General features: G+C 38.4%; 1 protein-coding gene across 5 annotated transcripts in view; it reads right to left on the bottom strand.

The window, feature by feature from the left end:
• Window positions 1-27,072, bottom strand: part of DMD (dystrophin) — a 2,781,977-nt gene that overhangs the window by 34,542 nt on the left and 2,720,363 nt on the right. For 4 of the 5 annotated variants that reach the window (XM_081115404.1, XM_081115406.1, XM_081115405.1 and 1 more), the window contains 7 exons: window positions 26,345-26,511; window positions 23,311-23,422; window positions 21,774-21,910; window positions 21,055-21,093; window positions 16,503-16,568; window positions 15,143-15,208; window positions 11,600-11,758 (listed from right to left, as the gene is read on the bottom strand). In XM_081115404.1, coding sequence (XP_080971530.1) covers window positions 11,600-11,758; window positions 15,143-15,208; window positions 16,503-16,568; window positions 21,055-21,093; window positions 21,774-21,910; window positions 23,311-23,422; window positions 26,345-26,511 — 746 coding nt within the window. The remainder of the gene's footprint in view (window positions 1-11,599; window positions 11,759-15,142; window positions 15,209-16,502; window positions 16,569-21,054; window positions 21,094-21,773; window positions 21,911-23,310; window positions 23,423-26,344; window positions 26,512-27,072) is intronic. The other variant, XM_081115408.1, reaches the window with a different exon arrangement.

A 27,072-nucleotide genomic window follows, 5' to 3' on the forward strand; every position in this document is an offset into this window, starting at 1 on the left:
ACCTAAAAATATAGGCTGTTTCTATCTTTGACACAATACTAAGAAATTATAGGAAAAGGATCAGATGGATTTACTTATGACCTGTAGGTAGCAGACAGAGTGGTACCATAATGTAACTCAGAATTTGCAGATACCGAGAAAAGTCAACTTTAATTATTAATATAGTAAAAAAAAAAGGATAAGTTTAGGCATCTGCAGAAGTCAGCCATTTACACAGGTAATGCACACCGGGAAACCATTTCTAACTGGACATATTCAATTACAAACAAGTACACAATCAAGGTAGGTCATTGGTCTTCTTTCCATAAACATATTCTAATATTCTCTTTCTAGAAGGACTCTATCCCTCTTCCTAGGCTTCCCATCCCCCTAACCCATTACTCCTCAATCCAGACTTCTCTTCTGAACTCCTTACCTGTCTTTTCAACAGTCTCTTGGATGTTTCCATTAGCTATGGGCTCTGTGAACTGGAACTTGCTAAGCACCAAGACACACAGATTGATATATTCTTCTAACATTTCAGTGTCAGAAAAGGAATCCACTTACTCAAGCAACATTACACAGGACCATATACTAGCTACCCATACATCTATACCTTAATCTTCTGTTGAGATGAACTATATAGCAAAAATGCTATACCTGCATTTCTGCTACAAGATAAAGAAGGAGAAATATCTTCCCATGTGTTGATAGCACACTTTCATATCACACTCCAGAGTGGCCTCAAATAACAATTGGCCTTTGCATATAACTACTAAAAAGATTCAACAGTAATTGTAATAGAGACAACAGTTGCTGTCTTTGGTAGACATACTTCAAAATTCAACCAGTTACCAATTAAGAATGCCATGGAGCAAGTTAATTTTGTCAAGTTATTGATGGAAATTTCTGTTGGTAGTTTGACAGGAAAGGCAGATTATTCAGTGAGATATTCCATAAAAAAAAAGTACAAAGAATTTTCTATGTGCATGAGAGATAACTTACTGCCTACCTTTGGATTCTCTAGAAGAAACCACTCTGGTCTCTAGGTTCATAGGGCTTTACTGCTAGATCATATCAAAAGTTACTTTTGTGAGAAAAAGCCAGGCTTCATCTTCAGAGATACCTGTTATAGCTTCTTCCTCTGATGTTCCCAGAAAGACAATGGCTAGGTTTCTTAACATCCACAGTAGAGAACCAACTGTGCTATCTCCTTGCCTGGTTTTCAAAGTTTACTACAGATTTGAATTTTTTTTTTTACCAAAGTGTGTTCCTTAGAACATTACAATTGGTCAAATACATATAAGCAACATCGGGCTAAAGAAAGCTAATCATGTTTCTTTACTTCTAGACTCAATGCTCAATTACTCATGAATTTCCAACACAAGTGTTTCCAAAGTTTATCTTTGGATTCATTTTTCTTAGGCATATCTTAGTATTCTGCAGAACACATTTTGGGCAACAGTGACCTTTATCCTTGGAGAACTGTCATCATTTTTTTGGTCTCTAATGTTAAGCTTTCCACAATTATCAAAGGCCACTAGAAGCAGCCACAAAAAATTTCCTTTGTTCTTTGCTATAAAAGTATTGTTGAGGACACTAGCCAATAATCACATCAAATGTAACATTGTTTAAGAGTCCAGGACTGCCTGAGTTTGAATCCAGGCCCCATTCCTTGTTAGCTGTATTACATGTCCTTCATACTCTGGGCCATGGAGTCTTTATTCTAGAAAGAGCTTCTCCTTCATAGGGTTGCTGTAAGAATTAAATAAGATCTTACATGTACTCACAATAGTTCCTGTCTATATCAAGCATGCAGATGACAGCTATTTGTTTTTGTTGTTGTTGTTGTTGTTATTATTATTATTATTATTTAGAGCCAGGAAAGACATGGTATTTTCTTAGAAAGCTGCATGCTTCTTGCATGCAACATTAACTACACAAATCATTACGTTTCCTCTTATCCTCCTGGCTGCAGAGGAGATCAGACCAAATTTGAAGCTCAATTATATCAACTCTGCTAATCCCTACTATTTTCATTGATTTACTATTTAAACTGCAGGAATCTTATTGCTATGGGGTTTTTTTGTTTTGTTTTGTTTTTCAAATTCTTTCTGGAAAGTGAATACATATAGTCAATATAGGAAATTTCCACATGAATGTCCTTGGGCAAGTAGAACTCAGTATGTCCCATACATAGCTCTTTTTCTTTATTCACTGACCTTTGCAAATGAGTAGCTTTTCCTGTGTGTGCTGTTTTGTTTTTTGAAGGATCATATCCCAGTTCCCCAATTTAAAAATTTCATTTCACCCAATTCCTCCCTCTCCCTTTTCCCCTGGCCTCATTCATTTAGTGTGACTTCCCCATTTCTCCATCCCTTCTTCACTTACCTGAGACATCCTTAGTTCAGAATCTGACCACCTTTTCAACTAATGGTTCCATCGTCAGTCTACCAATCTCCATGGCTTTAGCTCCCTGCCTACAATTATTTCTGTCAGTCTCCCCCTCCTCAAAAGCCCTGCACTGTTCAACTGCTTATCAGATAAAATCCAAATTCCTTAATATAACATGTAAAATCCTTTAAACCGTGGTCTCCACCTGCGATTCACTACCCTCTTGTTCTCAGTCTGTGCTCTGGCTACACATTACTCGCTGCCCCACTGGTAGGAAGAGCTCATTCTTTCTCTCTCTCTCTCAGCTTAAAAAAAAAACTCCTACTCAGTCTTTATTGTCAATTCCCTTTGTGAATCTCTCCAACCTCTCAGACAGAATTAATCATTGACCTCTGTGCCCCCAGAGCACTTGTAACACTGGGTTATAATTAGCTGTTTATGTTTTAATGCCTTTTGAACTCCAGAAAAGTAAGAACCAGGGCTTATTCGTTTTTGTAGTCCTGGCAGTTTGAAAAACACACTAAGCATTCTCTAACTATCTGCAGAATTGAATGAAATTATATCCTTAGGCCTGGAAAGTAACTAAAGAAAGTTATGACTACAATGAATTCTGTAGCAGGACAGACTGGTAATGAAAGTCAAAGGACCATAAGGGTCTTCATGGAGGATCTAAAAGGGGAAACTGGATTGTGAGAACGTCAGCTTTTATCCAGCCTGTTCGAGGGAGACGGCTGCTGTACTTGTAAAGCAGCCTACAGAGCTGGGAACATCAGAGCCAGGGCAAAAAAGTTGGAGACAAACACACTTTTCTCTACCTGCCTTTTCAAACCTTTAGATATTATTATTATGTGTTAAAGAGTGAAAGTCACGAATATTCTTATCACTAGAGGGGGACTTCCATTTTGGGGTAGTATGAAACAGTCCTCATGACTATCCAATTTCTTATGCCAAGATTCTAAGATCATCAGAAAAAATCTGATTTTTATTCTTATTTCTAAGATACAGAACCCTGCACAGCTGGCACGGCTCAGTGGTTGAGTGTCGACCTATGAACCAGGTAGTTAACAGTTTGATTCCCAGTCAGGGCACATGCCTGGGTTGTGGGCCTCTATCCCCAGTGTGGAGTTTGCAGGAGGCAGCCAATCGATGATTCTCTCTCATCATTGGTGCTTGTATCCCTCTCTCCTTCTCCCTTCCTCTCTGAAATCAATAAATATTTATACATATATTTAAAAAAAGATTCAGGGCTCTGGAATGGAGTAACAACTCTAGTCTCTAAAAAATATAATTTCCCGTTTTAATAGATGTAGGATTTATACTTAAACCCCATGCTGTTCCATAAAAAGGTTTAAGGCAACATTAGTATACTAGTATTAGATATAACAAGACAGTTTCAAAGAGAGAGAATTAGGATAAAGTGAGAAATAAAACTGTCATTCTGGGTTATCCATTTACTTCCATGAATTGGATAGCATAAACTGGTCCCCTTGGGCTTTGATGAAGTCTGGATAAGTGAAGGAAACTGAGTTACTGGGCTGGTTAGAAACTGAACCGTGGAATCCTGGTACCCCACACCGTGTACCTGTCTTCCCCATCCGAGTGGAGCTGAGGAGGTTGACTCTTGCACAGCTATTAAATGCAGTGTGTATGCCCTTCAGCTTCTCTTCATATGGTAGATAGCTTCTCTTGCTATAAAAGATCTTGGCTGTCGGATTTATGTCAGAAAATGAACCCCCTTATCTAAAAAGACTCTGCAGCCCTTTGTTTTGGGGGCTCATGGTGCCAACTGACAGGAAGGCCTAGTTTCATTCAATTTCTTAGATACCACTCTTTCCCTACCAGTCCAACTGAAAAAAAAAAGTAAATACTAGCTATGGGAATTAGTCTCTACTAATTACCACTGACATCTAATGGACATTTAACATTCACCCAGTTATCCTTCCCACCCCATCACTTTGTCTTCAGAGGCAGTCCTTCTCTCTCATTCATGGGCACGCCTTTTCCTGTGCCCTTGTGCCCTTAATTCCTCTCCTTCCCACCTCCTCTAGGAAAATGCCCCTATCATTCCCAAGCTCTCTTCCCCTATTCTGGCATCTTCCTCCAGCATGAGAAAAGTACTGAGGGGTCCTTAAGTAAAAAGAGAACACCACACAACATTGTGTGAAATAATCCCAACAACCACAAATATATTTGCAGATGTTTGCATGTATAGACAAGATCTTTGAAAGGGTAAACAAAAAAAACAATAAAAGGGGCAGCCTACAAAGCTGGGAACACCATAGCCAGGTGAGAGAGTTGGAGAGAGACACACTTTTCTCTACATGTCTTTGCAAACATTTAGATATTGTTATTACATACTAAAGAATGAAAGTCATGAAGTAAACATTTTAATGTTCACATCTTCCAGAGTTCTACAAAGCCCAGTGTTCTTCAGCCACACAATCCTTCTCTAGATAAATTTACTCTCATGGTTTCAACTACCATTTATGAGCTGGTGAGTCATAGATCGAATTAATATCTTTGGCCCACACCTCTCCTGCAAGCTTCAAAGTTCCATTTCTCACTGTCAGACATTTACAGGTGAGTATGTCACCAGCACCTCAAACTCAACATATTCCATACCCCATTCACCATCTTCCAGCTACTAGACCCTTGAAGGACCAATATAAATACTGTAAATTTATACTCATATAAACATATAAGAGAAAGAATGGATCGGCTACTATCTCTCCTGAACTGTCAGTCCAAGCTGCAACCAACCATCATCTTGCCATGTATCCACCAGAACTGGGACTCCTTCCTTCCCTCCCCAGAACCATCGAACCACCAAATATTCCTGTGAAATATTTCTCAGATTCAGCCTGTCTTCCCCATTCCTTTTACTTTAGGTCCTCGTCATCTCTTGCCTGGGTTCCCATGCTACCTCCCATTTTGATCTACTTGTCAGTATTGCTCTTCTCAAAGTCGCTCTCTTTACAGCTGCCTGAGTGATGTATGTAAGTGTAACTGTAACAGCAACACTCCTGGCTGACACCCCTGAGTGGCTCCCTGTGCTACGTGAGAAGGCACCAACTACTCAGCACGGCATCATGCCCTCCTGATCTGGCCTTGCCCAGCTGTCCAGCCTCATCTCTTCCCATTTTGTTGCCTTGTTAGGAAAATGCCCCTATCACAAGTAACACAACTTTTTGCAGTTTCCCAAACACTCTCTGCTGTTCCTCACCTGCAGCTGCCTCTGCTTGGAATGCCCACTCTTGACCCCCTTCAGCTTCCCTTCCTCTTGGCTATCTTGTCACCATCATTGGAGACTCACACAAAGCAACATGGAATAAAGACATCCTGAAGCTGTGAATACTGCATACTACCAGCCCCGGGTCCAAAGACATGACACAATGAACAAGGTAAAGCAACAGGATTAAGATTTCCAGCTAGTTTACTTCAGTGGTCAAGCTAAATTTCCTTTGAATATAACATCTATATATATAAAAGGCTAAGTGACCAACCTTCTGTCCGTCCAACTGTCCGACCGATCAACTGGCCAGTACATATGACGTGCACTGGCAATTTAAAAATAAACATTGACTCATGCACAAGCAATACACATAAAGCTCGGCTGGTGCCAATCACACACGTGTGTTTCAATCTGTCATTGTCAATTGTGAATTTGGTTGTTTTGTTAACATTTCTATTATAGAGAAAGGGTGAATAGCGATATTAAAATATTTCTTCTAATTAATTTCCTTTCAATGTGCACGAATCCATGCACCAGGCCACTAGTATACAATATAATGTAATCACTGGAGGAATAAAAGGAGTAAGAGAAAACTCAAATTTAGGCTGTATAACATCTGGTTGCCCAACAAAAAAGATAAAAGGTACTGAGTAGGTACTAAAAATCCACAGAATTCCCTGTTGTCATGTAACATCTACTAACAACTTTAACTTTAGACTTCACAGTGAATCAGGTTGCCCTCCTTTAAAACTTGGGAATAATCTAATCAATTTGCTATGCAGGCAGCAGAATGACAATCCATGTTTGTCTCTCATAAAGGCTACCTCTTCATTGCTAGGGTCATGCCTAGAATTTCAAAGCAAGTCTTGGCTTATTTAGAGAGTGCATAGAAAAAGAAGTCGGAATTTGACACTGCAGATTTAAGGAAGGAGATTGCAGGCTTTAATATATGCAGGCAAACTTTGAGTTTGCAATGTTAAGGAAACACAATGAAGCACATTCTCAATATCCAAATGGTCTTGACCAAATAAATGTGAATCTGAGTTATCTGTGGTATGAAGGAGATACATTATGCAGAGTGAAACATTAAGGACTACATAAGGCACTAGTCCCCCAAATTTATGACAGACACTACTGAGAAAATTCAGAGTCAGATGTAGCTTTGCTCAGAGTTTTAACCTTATTTTTGTGCCATAAACCATGAATCAGAGAATGCCAGTGGGGGAGAGATAAAGGGCCCAAAATTTGGGAAATGAATTTATAACATTCTAAATCTATGACAAAGCACTGCTTGGCACGAATCAAGGAATTTTGGAAAGGGGGAGTATTTTGAAAAGGAAGCAGAAGAAAAGCTTTTGAAAGGCTTTTCTCTATGAAATTAGGTTTTAAAAACAATTTCAGTCCAAAGTACATGCATGAGTGCTACAGTGAAAATAAATTCAGCTGCCCTAGCCAGTTTCGCTCAGTGGATAGTGCATCAGCCCACGGACTGAAGGGTCAAGGGTTCAATTCCAGTCAAGGTTACATGCCTCGGTTGCAGGCTCAATACCCAGCCTCAGTCAGGGGTGGGCGGAGGCAAACAATCGATGTGTCTCACCCTGATGTTTTGTCTCTGTGTCTCTCTCCCTTGCTTGCACGCTCTCTAAAAAAATCACTGGGAAAAATATCCTCGGGTGAGGATTAACAACAAAAAAATCGCCCTCCTTAAAAAAATAAATAAAATAAAATAAATTCAGCTTCATGTCAACTCATTTGTTCATTCATTTATTCCACAATATTTATTGAATGATATGTGCAACAACCGGGAGAAACAAAATTCTAATGACACCCCTGAGACATTTCTAAATAGCCATTCTCTGTTTTCCAAAGAGATTGAAGGGGGGTGACATAAATAAGAATAACAGAATTCAGTAACATATCTAGTCAGGAATAGGGATCTCCAAGCCTTTTTCCTTTGCCAACTGGCATTTCGAGATGTCATAGCTACAGAATAAAGGAACACAAAAGACAATAGATGTAGTAAGCACACGTCCAAAGAATATGGGACAATCTCAATTTTAAATATCCTTTGCCATTTTCTCTAAAAGTAGGCTTGTATCTGCCCAATTATGTAGACAATTTGACTTGGAAAATATATCCGGCTTGGCAGGCACAGAGAGGGCATCTAATGACCTCCTGGGATCACTCAGAGGAAAGACAGGAAATGGTGAATTAAAGGCTGAATTCAAGGATCATGAAGGCTAAGCTATGATTCTGAACCTCTTTGAGTAGAAGTGCAAGAAAATAGATAAGGACACATATGTAATACCTTAATCAATAAAGAAAAAAATTTAAAAAATAAAAATAAATAAAATAAAATGATTTGCCCAAAGTAAAAAAAATAAAATAAAGAGCAGATCCAAGCCAAAAAAAAAAAAAAAAGAAAGGAAAGGAAAGGAAGAAAAAAGAAAATAGGAGAGGACAGAGCAAAGGAAACCAGTCGGGCTATTTTCTGGAGAGCTCTACAGAGACATTTCTTTGGGATTTAGTAGGAAGTGGCATAGTGGAGAGAGAAAGAAGAAAGCTCATCCCGACCTTCACTTGAAGGTCCAGATAACTTAGAATAATACGTGCATCAATACTAGATTCTTCATTTTGGACCTCTAAGCAGCCTTTAGTATAACTATTTTTCTTTTAGAGAATAAACCATTCCATTCTTGGGGAATGAATGGTCTTGGATATCTTTCAGAGAAAAGTGGTTACCACTGGTACCGCAAGTAGATGAACTGGTTTAATCATGTCTAGTCCTTTAAAATATTCCCTCAAATTAAGGTACATTCCAGAGAATATTCTCTGGTGCAAGGTAGAGTTGGCTATTTTGAGTCAGAAGAATCTGGATTTGAACTTGGTTCTGTCAGTGGCTGATTGTGAAATCTGGGTCAAGCCATTTGAACCTCTCTGAACCTGAATTTTCCCATCTGTCTTCTTTAAAGTGCTTTTAGGAAGATTAAATGACCCAAATTCATTAAAGTGCTCTGGAAATGATGAGATTATATATAAATGATAGTTATCGGTACTCTATCAACTCTCTTGGCCCAGTTGTCATGGTACGGAAGGAAAATATGCTAACAGCAAACAAGACAGACCTCTTGACCAATGTGATACTGTTAGGGACAAAAATAGAATATTGAGGACTAGCTTTGGTTATGGGAAATATTAATCATGCTCTGTTAACCGCGATTGCCTTGTTCTGGTTAAAGAAAGGACATTCTAATGTGGCTGGGAGTTGTACGCCCTGGGATCTGGGAGTCAACCTTGGAATTGGGAGTCAACCTTGGAGTGCAGCCCATTCTCATTTATGAACTGCCTATTATCATGGAAAGATTAACAACCTTGTTGCCCAAACATGGAGTTCCGCCCCAGCCTGCATAGCCTACTTCCCCATGCCTGTAATCCCTATTTCCCCATGTAATCCTTGTCCTACCCTATATAAGCAGCTGGCTTATCTCGGGCTCCAGAGCAGATTTTTGTGGATGACGTGCTGCTCTCCCATACTGCCTGCACTATTGGAATAAATGCTTATATATGATTCAACCCTGTCTCTGCTGAATTGGCTCAAGTAGTGACAGGCATCCCGGAACCCTTTATTGTCTGGTTTCAATACAAAGATACACTGTACAATGGCAACAATTATATAGTTCAAAAATATTTTTATTCCTGGGTAACATCAAATTCTATTTATAATGCCAATCCTAACTTTTTTTTTTTTAATATATTTTATTGATTTTTCACAGAGAGGAAGGGAGAGAGATAGAGAGTTAGAAACATCGATGAGAGAGAAACATCGATCAGCTGCCTCCTGCACACTCCCTACTGGGGATATGCGTGCAACCCAGGTACATGCCCTTGACCGGAATCGAACCTGGGACCCTTCAGTCCACAGGCCGACGCTCTATCCACTGAGCCAAACCGGTTTCGGCGCCAATCCTAACTTTTTACCCCTATTTAACTTTGACCCCTAAAATATTAAAGATTTAACATAAATAGGTACTAATGATGATCCTCAATAAAATAGAGGAAAATGTTTTAACTATCAGTCTTGCAAATGAGGCCAAAAATAATGTTACTACTAAAACCAACAAAATGTTCAGGATAACCTCCTGGTACTTGTGTGACAGTCTTGCTGTATTCTTAACTTAGGTTTTACCGAATATTTCCTGAATATGTACTGAACATTCACATTGTGGTAGGAACTATAGGGGACAGTAAGAGTATTAAAACACACACACACACACACACACACACACAGTCCTTGTCCCAAGGGCATTTGCCATCACATTAGAGGGAGGCATTGGGAATAACTGATAAAAAGGCAAACTGAGACTCTAGACAAAAGATAGATTAGGCCGTGACTGAGCATTGACCTATGAGCCAGGAGGTCACTGGTTTGATTCCTGGTCAGTGCACATGCCCAGGTTGTGGGCTCCATTCCCAGTGTGGGGCATGCAGGAGGTAGGCGATTAGTAATTCTCTCTCATCACTGATGTTTCTATCTCTCTCTTCCTCTCACTTCCTCTCTGAAATCAATATACATATAAATTTTTTAAAGATAACGTCCAAATGCAAGGGTGGTATAGGGTCTGTGAGGAAATTATTTGGAGGAAGGTCATAGAGAATGGGTAGAACTCCTTCGTCAGACATGGCAGTGAAGGAATGGTGGTTAGCAGCTAAAGTGAGAAGTAAGCTTGAGCTTGACCCAGAGAATGGATGAGAGCAGGTTGCATTTAAAACAGTAGCTACAACAGTACGGCTGGAACATAGGTACAAAAGAAGATGAAGCTGTAATAGCAGGTGAAGAGAAATTTGTGGAAGGTTTTCACTGCCCAGCTGAGAAGCCAGATTTTTTCCCCCCCCAGAAATCCAATGCCAGAAGAATGCCATCATGGGTCTTGGTTCTGGAAAGATGTACAACTAGAGTCAGTATGGAGGGTTTATTGGAGGGGTGGGAAAGAGACTAAAGGGGAGCCGACCAGGTTAAGGAGCTCTGGCTATAGGTCAAGGGTATTAAGAGCTAGAAACAGGGAAGAGACAGCGGAAAGCACTGGATGAATGGCAGTTTGCTTTTTCATCTTGAGGTGACATACTCCCTGAGGGCATTGGTTCTCAGATACACTGTGTTCCTGGATTAAGAAATCTTGGTGCCCTGGGCTAAACCAAGGAGATGAAAGTACTCAAGTCCCACAGATTTGAGCAATTGCTCCTTTACAGACTTGCCTGGTGGCATTCGTCTAAAGACAGCACACTGAATTAGAAGTGATCATTTGCAAAAAAGTCTTTCATACCCAAGGGTCCTGTGATATAAGTGTAATACAAAAGTAAAAGCCCAATGATTTGCATTATCCTGACACCATACAATATCCCAGATTTTGACATCCTTGTCCTAGCTGCAGTCATTGTGAATTTTCTTTAGTCTTTTACTTCTGCAATTACTAATATTTTAACATGAACATCTTTTTCAGGTAATGCTTGACATCAGGAATCATCGCCCTCATCTGCTATAATGATGACTGCGTCTGATGATGAGAAATAAGATGCACTAATTTGTTCCCAAGCATGACCAAGCCAACAAACCTACTTTCTTAAATGCTTTGAGAGAGATAATATGGCCAAAGACATGTACAAATCATAATCATAAAATTAAATGACCTGCTTTGTTCTTAAATTCTGTTCTCACACAGAAATCAAAGCCTCTGAACACATGCAACAAATCAAATATCACCACCAGTGTTCATCCCTTCCCCACCTAAAATATGAATTCTTAATTATACTACTGCATTAATTTTCTTCTTTCCAATTAAAAAAAGAGAGAGAGAGAATCTGTACATGGAGCTAAACAGATTATTGGAGAAAACAATTAGACATAGAACGACTCTAAGTGAAGATTCCTGGCACTTTTCTATGTGTGCAAGCGTATGCACTCTGCATACCAATGACAAAGCTAGAAAGAAAACTCACCTGTTTTCTTCCTCAAGATCTGCTAGGATTCTCTCTAGTTCCCCTCTTTCCTCACTCTCTAAGGAAATCAAGATCTGGGCAGGACTACGAGGCTGGCTCAGGGGGGAGTCCTGGTTCAAACTTTGGCAGTAATGCTGGATTAACAAATGTTCATCATCTCTGGAAAATAAAATCAAAGGTTTTGGTTTTTCCCCCACTTACTTGTGTTGGGGATCAGGGACTCAGGTGTGTATTTAAAAATAGAAACATTTATTTGCTCTTAACAATTAATTAGACGCTTTTTCCATTTTGATACTGCTGCGGTTGTGGTCTACCATCCTGCAGGTGACAATTCAAGTGTTTTTCTTCTTTTCAATTGAATTTGATTGGCCTATTTACATGGGTAAATTAATGGCAGAATTACAGAAATATTGGGACTCTATGTTGATAGTTTAACCAATAGCTAATAAATATTAGAAGATATAATCAATAGCTAATAAATATTAGAAGATATAATAATGGCTGTATAATGTTTTTACCAAGCATATCAAGGTAATCTGTCCACTAACCCACATTATTGTTGATACTGACCAGGAAAAAAAAATGCTGCCTTTAAAATAATATGAGTAAAGCCCAGCTGGAGTGGCTCAGTTGTTGAGCATTGACTTATGAACTAGGAGGTCACAGTTTGATTCCCAGTCAGGGCACATGCCCGGTTTGCGGGCTCCATCCCTAGTGGGGGGCGTGCAGGAGGCAGCCAATCAATGATTCTTTCATCACTGATGCTTCTATCTCTCTCTCTGTCTCTTTTCCTCTCTGAAATCAGTAATAAAAATATATTTAAAAATAAAAATAAAATAGTATGAGTAAATATTTTGTTTAGTGGAACGGCAATGTAACCAAAAAATGTCACTTTGCTAAGCCAGTTTCAACTTATAAAAGCCACAGAGGCTGGATACTAACAATAATAAAACTGTAGATAAATGATTGTTTTATTCAATTATTATTTAGATAAAAAAACAAAAATTGGAAGAAAAAAATCCATTAAAGTGACTAACAGAAACTGGGCTTGTTCTTTAGAACAGCTAATCTTGGGGAACAAAGAGGCAAAAGGCTTGTATTTTGGGAGGCAGCCACAATCTTTCCTTTAAACTGGGAGCTCTCTGCTACACAGAAAAAAAAATATTTTCTGAATGCATTGCTCCCAGCTCCTGAAAAGCCTGTGTATTCCCATGTTATAAGAACTTCACTCTGTTCTAATGAGAGACTAAATCTCTGTTCGGCTAAATACCCTTAAGATATAGGTTCCTATTCCCCTCTCCACACCCATTTAATTTCCTTTTCTCATTGCCATATCTTCTGAGTTGAAAAAAAATTCAGTTTTTTAGGAAAAAAATCCTCCTCCTGATTTAAATTATTTTGGTCCATCAAGCCAGGTAATTGGTTAAGAAATGAAATGTTGACTAAAAGTAATCATTGGATGTTAAAAACAAACACTTAAGTCAACCAATCCTCCAAACCAATTCTCCAGACCTGCCCCTAAAATATCACGATTTTACCATCCAAGACTGATTCAAATGGATTTTATGTCCTCAGAATGAACTAAAGCTTTTCATTTAAAAATAAAACAAAAGCAGTTTTACCGCCTGTCTAATTTATTATCTCTTCCCAAATTCTGACATTTTATTGCTAGACCTTCTCATGTTTAATTACAACAAATAGTTATAATTAGCCCAGCCGATGTGGCTCAGTGGTTGAGCGTCGACCTATGAACCAGGAGGTCATGGTCTGATTCCTGGTCAGGGCACATGCCCTGGTTGCAGGCTCGATCCCAAGTGGGGGAAGCATGCAGGAGGCAGCCGATCAATGATTCCCTCTCCTCCTTGTTGTTTCTCTCTTTCTCCCTCTCCCTTCCTCTCTCTGAAATCAATAGAAACATATTAAAAAATGGTTACAATTAAACTTATCTTACTGTTCTCTTAAGCAGTCAATGGATGGCAGCCATTATCATACAGATACAACTTGAATTAAATGTGCTAGAGCTTCTAATATTAAAATCAGTGACCAGGAGAAGCAAATAACTCAGGTTGTTTACACTTGGTTGATTCTTTGGACACATATTTTCCTGTCAAAGTACTTTATATATTAATACTATTAATACTTTCCCCCATAGCTAAGAAAGAGAATGCACCAGAGTTATGTTTGGGGAAAAGGTTGTTTTGTTGTAAATAAGCCATACACGATTGGTTGAGTGTTGACTTGGCTCTATTATTACCTTAGTTGCCTGTATGTATCAGATGAGATGATTTATTTCCATGTCTTCAATAACCAGTTATGTATAAATGCCCCCTTGATATTACTTCCCTCAGCCTCTTCTCACATGAGTATAACTTTGTGTTGCCATATCAACTACCTATGACAAATTTACCACTCGTCCCTTTGTCTAGATTTTCCATGACAAACTGGTGCGATATTCATTAGTTCTCAAACTAAAAACACTGTTGTATTTTGACCAGATTTCTTCTCTCTAAATTATCTATTCAGTTAGCAGAGCTTTATTTTCCCCTCCTACTAGTTTCTTAATCTACTCCCTCCACCGAAGGCCCTTGCTTCATGGTGATATTCCTCTGGGCTCCGTATTGTGAATACTTCCCCTGCTTATAAGGAAGCTTCGTTTCGCTGCCAGAGCTCTGCTCTCTGACACTTTTAACATCACTCTCTCTCCTTCCTTAAGTTCGACAGGCCTGGTTTATCATTCCACTAAAAACCTGTGACCTGAATTTGGACTTCCTCTTCTAAAATCCTTTACAAGACTGCCTCCCTTTATCTGGCTGGTGAAGATGCTAAATCAAAAAACCCTACTGCTTCGGATCTCTGCAAAAAAATGCACAACTAACCTACCATATGGAAATACCAATACAACTCTGCAAGATTATGTCTCCACTTCCCCATGAGTGGAGAAAATACTACCTAGCCATCACTTTAAAAATTACTACCCAATTGCCCCAGGCAGTTTGGCTCAGTGGATAGAGCATCGGCCTGTGGACTGAAAGGTCCCGTGTTTGATTCCAATCAAGGGTACATGCCCAGGTTGCGGACTCCATCCCCAGTAGGGAGTGTGCGGGAGGCAGCCGATCAATGATTCTCTCTCATCATTGATGTTTCTATGTCTCTCTCCCTCTCCCTTCCTCTCTGAAATTAATAAAAATATATTTTTAAAAAATTACTATCCAATCGATTTAAATATCGGGCAGGTCTGGTCAAAGATCAATCATTTAATATAGTTTAACTATTTGGAACTCTGCAATTTGTGGTAATATGGAATTAAATAAGGATAAGGCGAACTGTTTTTGCCATTCTGGAATACCAATAATGCCACAGTTTGGATGAGCTCATTCCGTATCAGGTTAAGAGTTAAGAAAAAAAAAAAAAGTAAATGAAGGGCTCCTTAAAAGATCAAATGTATGTAATGCTAATTTCTATCTTCTGAGCTATCCTACCTCTAAGTCCCTCAAAGCAATTTCATCTTCAGGAACATTTTGTAAAAAGAGACGGGATACTTACATGCTCTCATTAGGAGAGATGCTATCATTTAGATAAGATCCATTGCTGTTTTCCATTTCTGCTAGCCTGATAAAAAACGTAAAAGCTCATTAAAACTTATGTGACTTCTTAGAATCTATTCAAGACCTAATCGAACATTCCTGAAAACTAACGGATAAATCACGTCAAGAGGAGAAAGGAATCCTTCAAATTAAAGGATGTGTGTGTTGGCCGAACCATTTGAGGCAGTGAGTGGTAGACCACAGCTGGTTAGTAGCTTTACATTTATGCTATAAATTATAAAGGAAGGCGTATTTTGTTTTTCTTTTCTCCTTCACAGAGCGATCTTCCTTTCACTGAGAACAAGCCTTTTGTTTTCACAAGAAAGCTTCCCTAACCACAAATATACTCTGTATCCTTACAATACCCCTTGTTTTTTAAGATCATTAAAGTTTCCCACTGATGACAGACATGTTCAGCAGTGAGAATATTGATAAAGGATGGATTCACAGTAAGTGCTCTACACCTTCTGCTACCAATTTTTAATGTTAAAAACCTCCTTCACCTCAGCCCATCCAGAGTGGCCCAGTGGTTGAGCAACAACCTATGAACCAGGAGGTCATGGTTTGATTCCCGGTCAGGGCACATGCCCGTTTACGGGCTCAGTCCCTGGTGGGGGAGGCAGCTGATCAACGATTCTCTCTCATCATTGATGTTTCGATTTCTCTCTCCCTCTCCCTTCCTCTCTGAAATCAATAAAAATATATTAAAAACAAAAACACCTCATTCACCTCAGACAATAAGGTTTTTTAACAACAACAAAAAGTTAACCAAACTCTTACAGATTTATTTAACAAGCATAAGATATCTTACAATTAGCAATTCAGATTTTAGGTATAAAATGATCTCAAACACAAAGAAGGTAAGACAGAAAAGTCCAAGGAGAAGGAAAATCAATTATTCTCTTATTTACAGCATATTATGTAAAATAAACACACAAATGGAAAGCCAATGCTTTCATATTCTCCATGTAACATAGTATCATTTCTTCACATACTTATGTCTGGGCTAGTGGTTTTCTAAAAAGGTTATGTGGTTTCTAAGCCAATTTATTAAACGTGCTCAGTATACAAAACATAACAAAACTATCAGAAATATTTAAATGCTGGGGTTCGGGAAGATTGTTCTGGACTAATGCTCTTATTAGTGTCCAAAACCAACATGCAGTGAAATGGCATGCACGTTAGAGGGCAGGTTGATTAGTAGAAATCAGACAAGTCGGGGGGGGAAAAGAAAAGATTCGTTTAAAATTATTATAGGTTAGCTTTCCTTGGTTAGTTACTTTAATCAATATTTGCCTGGCATTCAACTAGTCTCATACCTGCTAGCATAATGTTCAATGCGTGAATGAGTATCATCGTGTGAAAGTTGAGGGGACGAGGCAGGCCTATAAGGCAGAAAATGTGATTAGTCACAGATACCATCCTATAATGGAGAAAAGAAAACCCACCACACAATTATGTTATATACATGGCCTAGAATGCTTTTATTCTAATTCTGTGGCTAATGTACACATTTAGTTGTTCCTGTAGCTTACATATCATCCAGTATTTTAAATTCAGGTCGGAGAGAGAATTTCTCATACTTCTGCTTTTATCAAAAGCCATAGAGAGAGATCAAAAACTTCTGTGGACAGTTTCAATTAGAGAAAAGGTTGAGGGAAACACTCTCTGTGTGACATTTTGTCCTCCTATCTTGTAATATCTTGTGTCCTATAGTTCTGAAATTGTTTTAGCACTATGTGGTTTTAAATTTTCAAGTCCACTCCTGTGTCATTTATTACATCCCTTTTTATTGAATGGAAACTGTACGTCTGCCTAGATTCACAGTCCACAATTTTAGTTCTAAAGAGGCCACTCCAGTCTGTGACTTCTTAAGATTCCACATATCAAGACACCTTGGTCTGTGTAATTTTTTAGGGAAGGGATACATCTACCAATTTAGCAGCAGGTATATATTACTATTTCACAGAATAAAATTGAATGACCCAAAGTTATATTGTAATGCTTTTTAGAAAGAATGACTAAATTCCACAGAATGTCACAATATCTGAAATATTTCTTATTAGGGATATGGTGTGTTCAAGGAGGAAAACAAGAGGGAGGAATTAATTAGCATGAATTAGTGTATATACTTTTGGGGCATAAAAACTTCTTCTTTGGGTCCACAGACCAGAATTTTGGTGGGGTTAACATTTTTTCCACTCTTTCACATCCAATCTATTAATTATCCTTGAAGTTGGTATAGTACCTTTGAATTAACCTTAGGAAAAACATCTATCTGTTTTGAAAAACAGTTTGGGCTTGTGCTTTTTGTTTTAATTGGAATAGTACAAAGGGTCTCTTCCATTTCTCTCCTAACACAGAAAGCCCTTAGGTCCGTGGTCGGCAAACCACGGCTCGTGAGCCACATGCGGCTCCTTGGCCCCTTTCAGTGTGACTCTTCCACAAAATACCTCGTGCGGGTGCGCATGTACAGTGCGATTAAAACTTCGTGGCCCATGCGCAGAAGTCGGTATTTTGTGGAAGAGCCAGTATTTTGTGGAAGAGCCACACTGAAGGGGCCAAAGAGCCACATGTGGCTCGCGAGCCGCGGTTTGCCGACCACTGCATTAGGTAAAGGCATGAATCTAAAAGTCAGCAGTAATCTGTTCAGTTAGAACTGGTTTAGTCCAACGTCCAAGTAGCATTCAAGGACTTGGTAGAAACACTAAGATGTTTGTTTTTTTCTTACATAAAAAAAGAAAACCATGTAGTTATCTAGGCTTACATAGGAAATATGCTAAAAATCGTCTTTCTTAAAAAAAAAACACGCAATCATAAAATGATTACAACACACTACAGCAAATCACTGGGGAACTGATGTCTCCTCTGATAAATATCTTATTTAAGCAATCAGTGTTGTCTAAGTCGAGTCACCATAACCAAAGGTGGAATGAATTATAAAGACATTTAAACTATCCAGAGGAAATAAAAGGATGACTACCCAAATTACTAGGCATATCCAAAGATTTCCAGGTGTATCTTCACTCTAGTTTTAGAGAATTAATCTGGTAATTTCTTAGAACCCTGGAACAGCCCATTATTAGGAAAATGCTAAGGTCTGTTTTGAAATATTCACTGCAAGTAAAGATAATTTAGTACTTTGATTATTTGGCTTATAAGCCCTATCTATGGAATAGACCAGTCTTTCAATTATATACTTCTTATGAGCTAAAAGCCCACCATCACAAAAAAAAATTTAATGTTTTTCCTTATAATAGTTGCTACCCTGGTAATGTATAGAAGAAAAACCTGAGACCTTGAAGCATAACTATACCAAGAAAACTAGGCAAGTAAATCCAAAACACTTTAATAAAAATCTCATACAGAAAATCTTATGCAGAGCTTTAAGTCTTAGCCTTGAGGATAATTCCATGTTATTTTTCTTATTAATGCACACAGCACCTAACACAGCATGCATAAGCACAAGAACTCATAATAACCAGAAATCTAAAAATATATATACAGTAAAGGAGGTACTTTTTAAGTCAGAAAATGAGCCAAAAGGGAGTACTGGTCAGAAAAGAAGCACTTAAAAACCAAGAATTAGTAAAAGCACAAAACCACTTAGTCCGGAAGCAAAACTATGAATGCAAGGCCTTCCAAAACACGTTTCGAAGGGAAGGTAAGACTACCCTTCTCCCTTCCTATTTCCTAAATACAAAACAATGTACACAGAAGGTTTATTTATTTTTTATAGTTAATGGCCAATTCCAGTACACCCACCACCATCTTCTCTTTTGTGAAAATTCCACTAGGTTTTCATTCATTTAGGTTTCAAAGGAGAATAACTCAAAGAATATTATTTGACTGTCTCATTTGTGGGCAAACAATGTAAGAGATTTATGCTAGATTTAGTTTTAAATGATATGACAGATATAGGTAAATAAAGGTTTTGTCAAAGGAAAAAGGAAAGATCTGTACCTCAGTAAACCTTCAAACTCTGTGATCCATAGTAAATGGAATAAACGCTGTCATCATCATAGGATTTGTTAACGACAGATAGAGTTCTTGCAAAGTAAAACACCTTAGGACCTGGCTCTTCTGACTGAATAGAATAGCTTTACATTATATTTTAGAAATTATATAATCCTATGAGGAAGGACCTTAAAAAGATGACTGGTGTTAAAGAAACCAGGAACTTTAGTCTGCTGGGTTTGTTTTCTTCTTTAAAATTAGAGCTTACTACTATTTCTGAATAATCTAGTTAATTTTTATAAGAAGACAAGATGAGGGCATGTTTTAGTTGTCTGAGAAGACATTTTAATAAAGGCTGTTATTAATTTTAAAGTTCTTAAAAGTTTAAAACAAATACCCTGTAGTTAAAATCAGTCACACCAAAAACTCATTGACATAATTTTTTCTCATGAGTGTATGTATTAAATAAACATTTTTTTCTTCTTTCAAGGAACTATTATTCTTTGCTTATTATTTTGTACTATCACTATCCATGGATTTTTAAAAATTATTCTTTAGCCTATTTATCTTTTGGATTTTTTTAACTGGTTAAAATTTATTCCAACCCAGAGTAAACTCATTTGTTTATCAGGATTCAATCAAGCTGAGAAGTTCAGCACATCTATTTTTTTTAAAGCTTCTTATTTATGAAAGGGTCTAACTTCTATAAACTAATAGACTACCTGGGTTAGGGGAAACAATTACCAATAACAAGGAACAGAATTAATTCTCCCCACGTTGTTTACACATGATGGTTAAAGAAATCAGGTAGTTCACTACTTATAGCTCCCATATCTCAAAATTAAGGGGAATAATAATGCAGTTTAAAAAAGATGCCTTACACTTCCTTTAGGCCAATAAAGACCTAAAATAAATCTCAATTAATTGTTTGCATTTATCACTACAGGATTTAAAAAAAGGATCTACTTTAAATTAAATTACATGGTGGAACAATAAAAAAGACCCAATAAAAATAAATTGAATTCTTACACAAGCCTGTCTTCCAAATTGGTCATTTACCCCTTATATATAATAGAGCTGTCTGACTTTAAATACATATTTTAATAAAGTACACTTTGAAATATCAAAAAAAACCCACACAATGATTTTAAAACATGCACACTGTTTGCTAATACATAAATCACAGACCCCCAAAATGAATTTTCTACCATTATAAACTCTGAGATAAATCAATTATCTGTTGGTATCTAATATTAGTATTATTAATACACGCCAATAGTAATAAAGACTGCAGTACACTTTTCTGCTTATGAGCTGAATATTTAGGAGAGAAGAGCAAAGTGAGTTTAGTTAAAAAATGAGCTCATGTATATAAATATCAGTCAATTAGCATGGCATTACATGATAAAAAGTCCGCACACCTTACTGAAATTATTCAGCCCAACTCAACATCCCACTATACAATGGATTCTGCTGATATTTAATGGTTCACTTATAACAAGCCCTAAAGAATAAACCATCATCCTTTCAAAGGCCTTAAAGCATGGAATCTCAAGGAACGTGGCTAAAGAATGTATTATGTAATCAGAAAGCTCTTCCCTGCTTGTAATTGAATATATAAACATGTCTCCCAGGAACACAACTAACAACCCAATAATTTCTTTGATGTGCTTTTGAACTCAAGGCCAGGATTTCTGCTCGTTCCAGTTGGACCAGGTAGGGACCTGAAAACCTTAGTCTGATTCTCCTGATCTGTGGTCGATGGCACTCTCAAAGTTTTAGCAAGGGAAGAAATAAATCAAAATGAAACAAAGGAAATCAATATGTCTTTAAAACAAAACAAACAAACAAAAGTTTAAAAATCAGCAAGCAAATGTGTTGGTGGCAGCAGCACCCTTCAGCAGAAGTACTCACGCAGAATCTACCGGCCAGAAGTTGATCAGAGTAACAGGACTGCAAAACAAAAAATGAGGTGGTGAAGAGACACAGGCAAACTCAGCCTCAAAAAAAATTACTGAAAGGTCAAAAGAAATAAAACCTAACCAATTAAGGATAAACCATGGAAAGCAACAGCCAAAGAAAAGTGGAAAGTGAATTAAAAGAAAAACCAACAGTGGTGTGATTGCCACCAGAGTTGTGGAGAAAAGAAGGTTTAAGTGAGGTGAAGGCATCCTCAGCTTGATCATGAGAATCATTACTACTTACTGTGAAAGAATTTCCTGTGACTCTATCTTCTTTCAAATAGAAAAAAAGTGACTCAATATGACCACACAATCAGATCCAAAGAGACACACATCTACTGATTTGTGAGGGAGGAAAATCAGAATGAAATATTGAAATCACTCATTTGTAAACAGTCCCGTATTTCTTAAAAGCTTTTAGAGGTAATTTAGCAGTTGGAGCACGATGTTTTCCCTGTGAGATAAACTTTAACTTTTGGGAAAGGTAATTGTCATGGGACAATTGACACAGAAAATGCCGACATCAGCCTGTTTTGCTCTTTTCATCTAAAGGAAATCTAGAGAAAGAAATAGGAGAGACTGTTTGCATTTCGGAGTGAAGGAAGGTATTCAGCTGAAAGGAGCCCGAATATACATCAAATGAGAATCTGTTTTACTTTTGCCACTACTCACGTTTCCATGTTGTCCCCCTCTAAGACAGTCTGCACTGGCAGGTAGCCCATTCGGGGATGCTTCGCAAAATACCTTTTGGTTCGAAATTTGTTTTTTAGTACCTTGGCAAAGTCACGAACATCTTCTCCTGATGTCGTCTGAAAGGGAAATGGGGTTGACATCAGACTTGGAAGAGTAAAGCCTCCATAAGAAGGACCACCCCAGTGCTCCAACTCAGGGCATTCATTCTGTAATCTTGGAGAGATTAAGGGTTGAGAGCAAAGGCCTTGGAATCAGACAAAACCAGGGTTTTGAAACCAGGCCTGGCATTTACTAGTGGGATTAACTTGGGTGAATGAGTTATTTACCTGTCTGAGGCTCAGATCCCCTGTGAAATGGGAACGATCATACCTCAAGTTGTTACACTGAATAAATGAAGTACCTCAATTACTGGGCTACTCAATAAGTGGTAATTTCTAGAAGTCTTAAAGTTGAAAAGTTAACCTTAAGTTTTGCCACACTGTACGGTATTTTAAAAATGTACTATTGTCCACATGGATACCATGTTTCACCCACTCAGTATATTCACAGCACGGTTCATTCTCCATCAGCAAATACCTTTGCAAAAGAGAGAAAGACCATGGAAACACTGAAAGGACCACTCCGACGATGGAAGAGAGAAATACTCTAAAGCAGAGCTTCTTGAATTGATGTGTGTGGGAACCACCTGCAAATCTGAAGAAAATGCAGGTTTTGCTTGGGAAAGTCAGGGGCGGGGCCTGGCGTTCTGGGTTTCTAATAAGGAAGCTCCCAGGCAATGGCAGTGCTGCTATTCACAGGCTGTGACTAGGAAGCAGCTAGTGCTGAAGGAACATAGGATTTACACCCAGGTTTGCCTAACTACCAGGTCTAGGCCCTTTCCTTCCTGCCAGTGATTATCCGAAGTCCTGCTAGCCACTTAATATTTTCCCAAAACAACATCTTAGAAGGCTCCACCTTGTAATTCTAGAGCCTTGGGCAAATTATTTAACCTTAGGAGCTCAGAGCCGTCATCTATAAAGGAGGGGTAAAAATAATACCAATTTCACACTGAGTAGTTTAAAAGGTAAATACCTAGCATTTGCTTGACAAGTGTTAGTAGATAAAACAGATAGGAGATGAGGAAGATTGCTAGAAATGGGTAGATTATTAATTGTGGGGAACCCACATTATACTCCTAAACCCAAATGCCCCATGACCATGAAACCTCTCCACACAACTGCTAGGGCTGTGCAAAAGAAATGTGAAAATGTCTTCCCTACAGCCAATGCAAACGGAAGAAAAACTTATTTATTCACTCATCAGTATTTGTTGAGTGTCTACAACAGTCCACGTGGGCCAGCCCTTGCCCTATGCACTAGGGATAAAGTAAATCCTGGCACCACAATTTAGAGACACTTTAGCTGTGGAACATCTGGGGAACGTAGACATCACAGCATTACACAAGAGCTGTAATACTGTCCCAAATGGAAACTTCTCCCAGGCGAACTCACTCACATCAGGGAGGCATCCAACTTACCGGAGTGCAATATTCCACCATGGGGTAGTGCATTTTATGGCCTTTCGCAACTCGACCAGAAAAAAAGCAACTTTGGCAGATGTCATAATTAAAGTGTTTCAGACTCCTGTACCTGGTAAAGAACAAAAACAAACACATATGTATTTCTTCAAATCAAATTCCCAAAGAACATTCTTTAATAAACCTTCCTCCACACTGTCTTAATGCTAAAACCAACCTGCGGTGTTCATTAATCCCACAATGTAAGTGATTAACTTCCTACCTCCAGATTTGTCTGATGCTTCTCCTACAGTATCAACACATTTTGGCAGAAAGATTATCCTATAACCATATGGAAGGAGGGAAGAGAAATTCGGTTCTTATTTAAACTCCACTAGGAACTCTTTCAGATTAAGTACGAAGAAACTGGCAAACTTCCCATCTTTTGAAGACCAAATACTAGAATTTGAAAGAACTTCCAGGAGAGACAGATCCATGTATTGTAGCCCCCACTACCCATCATGGGAACAAAAATTTTCTGAAGCAGTTTTTTCAAAAAAATATATAAAGATGAGCCCGGCCTGTGTGGCTCAGTGGTTGAGCATCAACCTATGAACCAGAAGGTCATTCAGTTCCCAGTCAGGCACATGCCCTAGTTGCGGGCTCAATCTCCAGTGGGTCGTTCAAGAGGCAGCCATCTGATTGATGTCTGTCTCTCATCGATGTTTCTATCTCTATCCCTCTCCTTTCCTCTCTGAAATCAATAAAATATATATATATACATATACATATATTTATATACATATACATATATGAAGTAATTTCATAAAACAAAAGAAACTTAAACAAGAACTTTCCATTAAAATAAACCTTTTTAAATTACTTTTTCTGATTGATTGACATGATTCATCTTCAGAGAGTTACTTGAATAATCTCTTTCATCTGTCTCTCTTCAGAAATCCCTTACCACATTACCCACAAATGATAACTGAAGCCCCAATAAAGCACAAAAATTGGATTAGATGAAAAGAATTAATAATGTGTGCGTACTAGACGGTACATTTTGAATAGTGTATCCTTTGTTTCACATTCTCTCTGCCTTTCGCTTTCTCAGGTAAGAATTTGAGCCAATTCAAATAAACATATTCTTTATGTCACATATGGGAAATGGAGGGGGAGGGGGAGATGACTTTTTTAGATCCCAACCATCTTTAGGGAAAGGGGAGAGCGGGGAGGAAAGAGAAGTGCTAATTCCTAAAATAATCGAATCTGATAAGGATAAAAGGAGTGAATGTAAAAATGCTCTTAGATCTTCCAAAGCATCTCCTTTCTTATTTTTATAAAATTTCCCGCTATGCATCTTACTAGTGAGGAAAGCTCAGGAAAGAAGGAATGCAATGCTCTGCCCTGTGGCTCCCCATACCCGCCCTTGCCACAGCATCATTCTTACCTGCCAAAACCAGGACGGAAAGAAGGTGTCCTTTGCAAGCACTGCCTACTCAGTGTTGTCTATCTAGGCTTCAGAAACCTCTAAAGCAGTGGTTCCCAACCTTATTTTGGCCACGCCCCACCTAAGCATCTCTAAAATCCTGATGCCCCCCGCCCGTGATATAATTCTTATTATTCAAAAAGTGAACTCCTATTCACGTGGAGGAAGCCTAAAAGGCTATTCATTGGTCTAAACAAGCTTCCAAAGAACATGGCATCCATGAAAGAGAAAAATAAAAGAACGAAAGGAAAGTTAAGTACTGAGGAAGAAGTCATTAAGAAATTGTTAAGAAATAATAATATGAAGTGATATGAAAAAATAGCAAATAAAGTTTCAAAACATAATACAGAACTGAAATGCATAAACAGGTCACAATATATATTTATATACTATATATGAGACCCCTAGAACCATAAGAAATGCAAAAAATTCACTGTTAATAACTCATTCTCAAATTGTCCCCCTTAAAAATCAAATTGCCCCCCTGTGGGGCATGTGCCTCACGTTGGGAACCACTGCTCTCAAGCTTTTATAAAACCCCTTTGTAAAGAGCATGAAGTATGGAAGGACAGAGCACACAAATGACACAAAGTAGTTATTAGGCAACCAAGTATTAAAACAAGTCCAAGCATAACCAGGAAGAGTATTTACTTAGCGGCTAAGTGGATTCTGAACAGGCATGGACTATAGTTTACAACTTTATGACTTAGACATCACTAAGGAAACCTTGATGTTGACCCAGATGTTTAAATACATCATCATTTCAGAATTTGGATTGGGGATTACTGTTCAATAAGATGAATCCATTTAAAAATATTCTGTCTCCCCAAACAGGTCGACAAGGCGGAAGGTTTAAGAGCTAGTTGTTTTCTGTGACAGTTTAAGAATATCCGAATAATAACCTGCTATGCTTCTTATCTCTTTTTACTTTTAAACTTATAAGGAACATTTTCCTTTTATAGCTGCTTTGTGAATCTTTCATTTACTTGCATACTTTATATTCCCTTAGAAGTTCATTAGGATACTACGTGAAGAGCCTAATCAGATTAGCAGATAAAGAGGTCCCAGGGTGCTTAAAACAAGTCTTATTACTTTACGGGGAGGGTGGGGGGGAAATGGTACAACGTGTATAAGAGACTGAGCTACCATGACAGGTCTCCCAAAATAGAATCACTCCTTAGTTTTATAACTAATTCTTGGATACTGCCTATAAACAGAAAAGACAGTGGGGGGAAAAAAAAAAGATGGTGAAAATGTTTTGGTTGCAGGAAGGTGGAGGCACGGTTTATCTGTATACGGTTGACGGACACATATCTTAGTGGAGAGAGGCAGTCAGTCATGTTCACCCAAGACTGTGCCTCTGCAGAGCTGAAAAGCACAGGTGGAGAGAGACACCTGCCTAAAGAGCCAGATGCACCAAAATAACACAGTGGTCAGGGGCGTGATGGATCACCTCCTTTCCCACTTTGAAGACTAACAGCAACTGGTACAGGAGGTAAAAGATCAAGGCATTAAAAGGCAAGAAAAGACATGCAAAAAAATTGACATCTGGAGGGCTCCTAATACCTGAATCCAATGATTGGGCATTCCTTGCAGATGTTACACTTGGCCTGATGCTTGGCGGTTTCCGCAGCAGCCACTCTGTGCAGGACTGGCAGCCACACCATGGACTGGGGTTCCAGCCTCATCCAGTCTAGGAAGAGGGCCGCTTCAATCTCAGGCTTATTATTGGCCTGCAGAGACAGGAGGGAGAGTGAAGGGTTGTGGGGTGGGGAGAAGGTGAGAAAGTAAAGGAGGCACATGTCAGTTGAGGTCATGAGTTAAAAGAAAAAAAGCAATAAGTTGTACAATGAAGGCCAGTTTTTGCAGCTCATTTCTGCAAATGGTCCCCCTAACATTCACATGAGCCATCTACCCTTAAGGCTGTGAGCTGCCATTACTCTGGCTACGAGATGACAAGCAAACAAAAAACAAACTAATGGAAAGCAAAATACACGCCTGAGTGAGACTATATTGAGCTCCAGTGTTTGAGCAGATATATAAGTTAGCCAGAAGTAAAAGACAAGTGTTTATTGATAAAATTTCAAAGGAGGAAAAAAAATAACTCAGAACTATTGATTCCTTTTTTCTCTAAAGAATCTATTTCTCAATGTGTCATAGAATCATAATGAAGAGGTTTCAAAATTCATCTTGTCCCAAAGCTTCATTTTACAGACAAAAAACAAACAAACAAAAAACCCCACAAAAAACAAGCGACATAGATGAGAGAAGTAGCTTTTCAAAGGCCATACAAC

Source organism: Myotis nattereri, assembly GCF_964212035.1.
Source record: "Myotis nattereri genome assembly, chromosome: X".
Taxonomy (NCBI): Eukaryota; Metazoa; Chordata; class Mammalia; order Chiroptera; family Vespertilionidae; genus Myotis; species Myotis nattereri.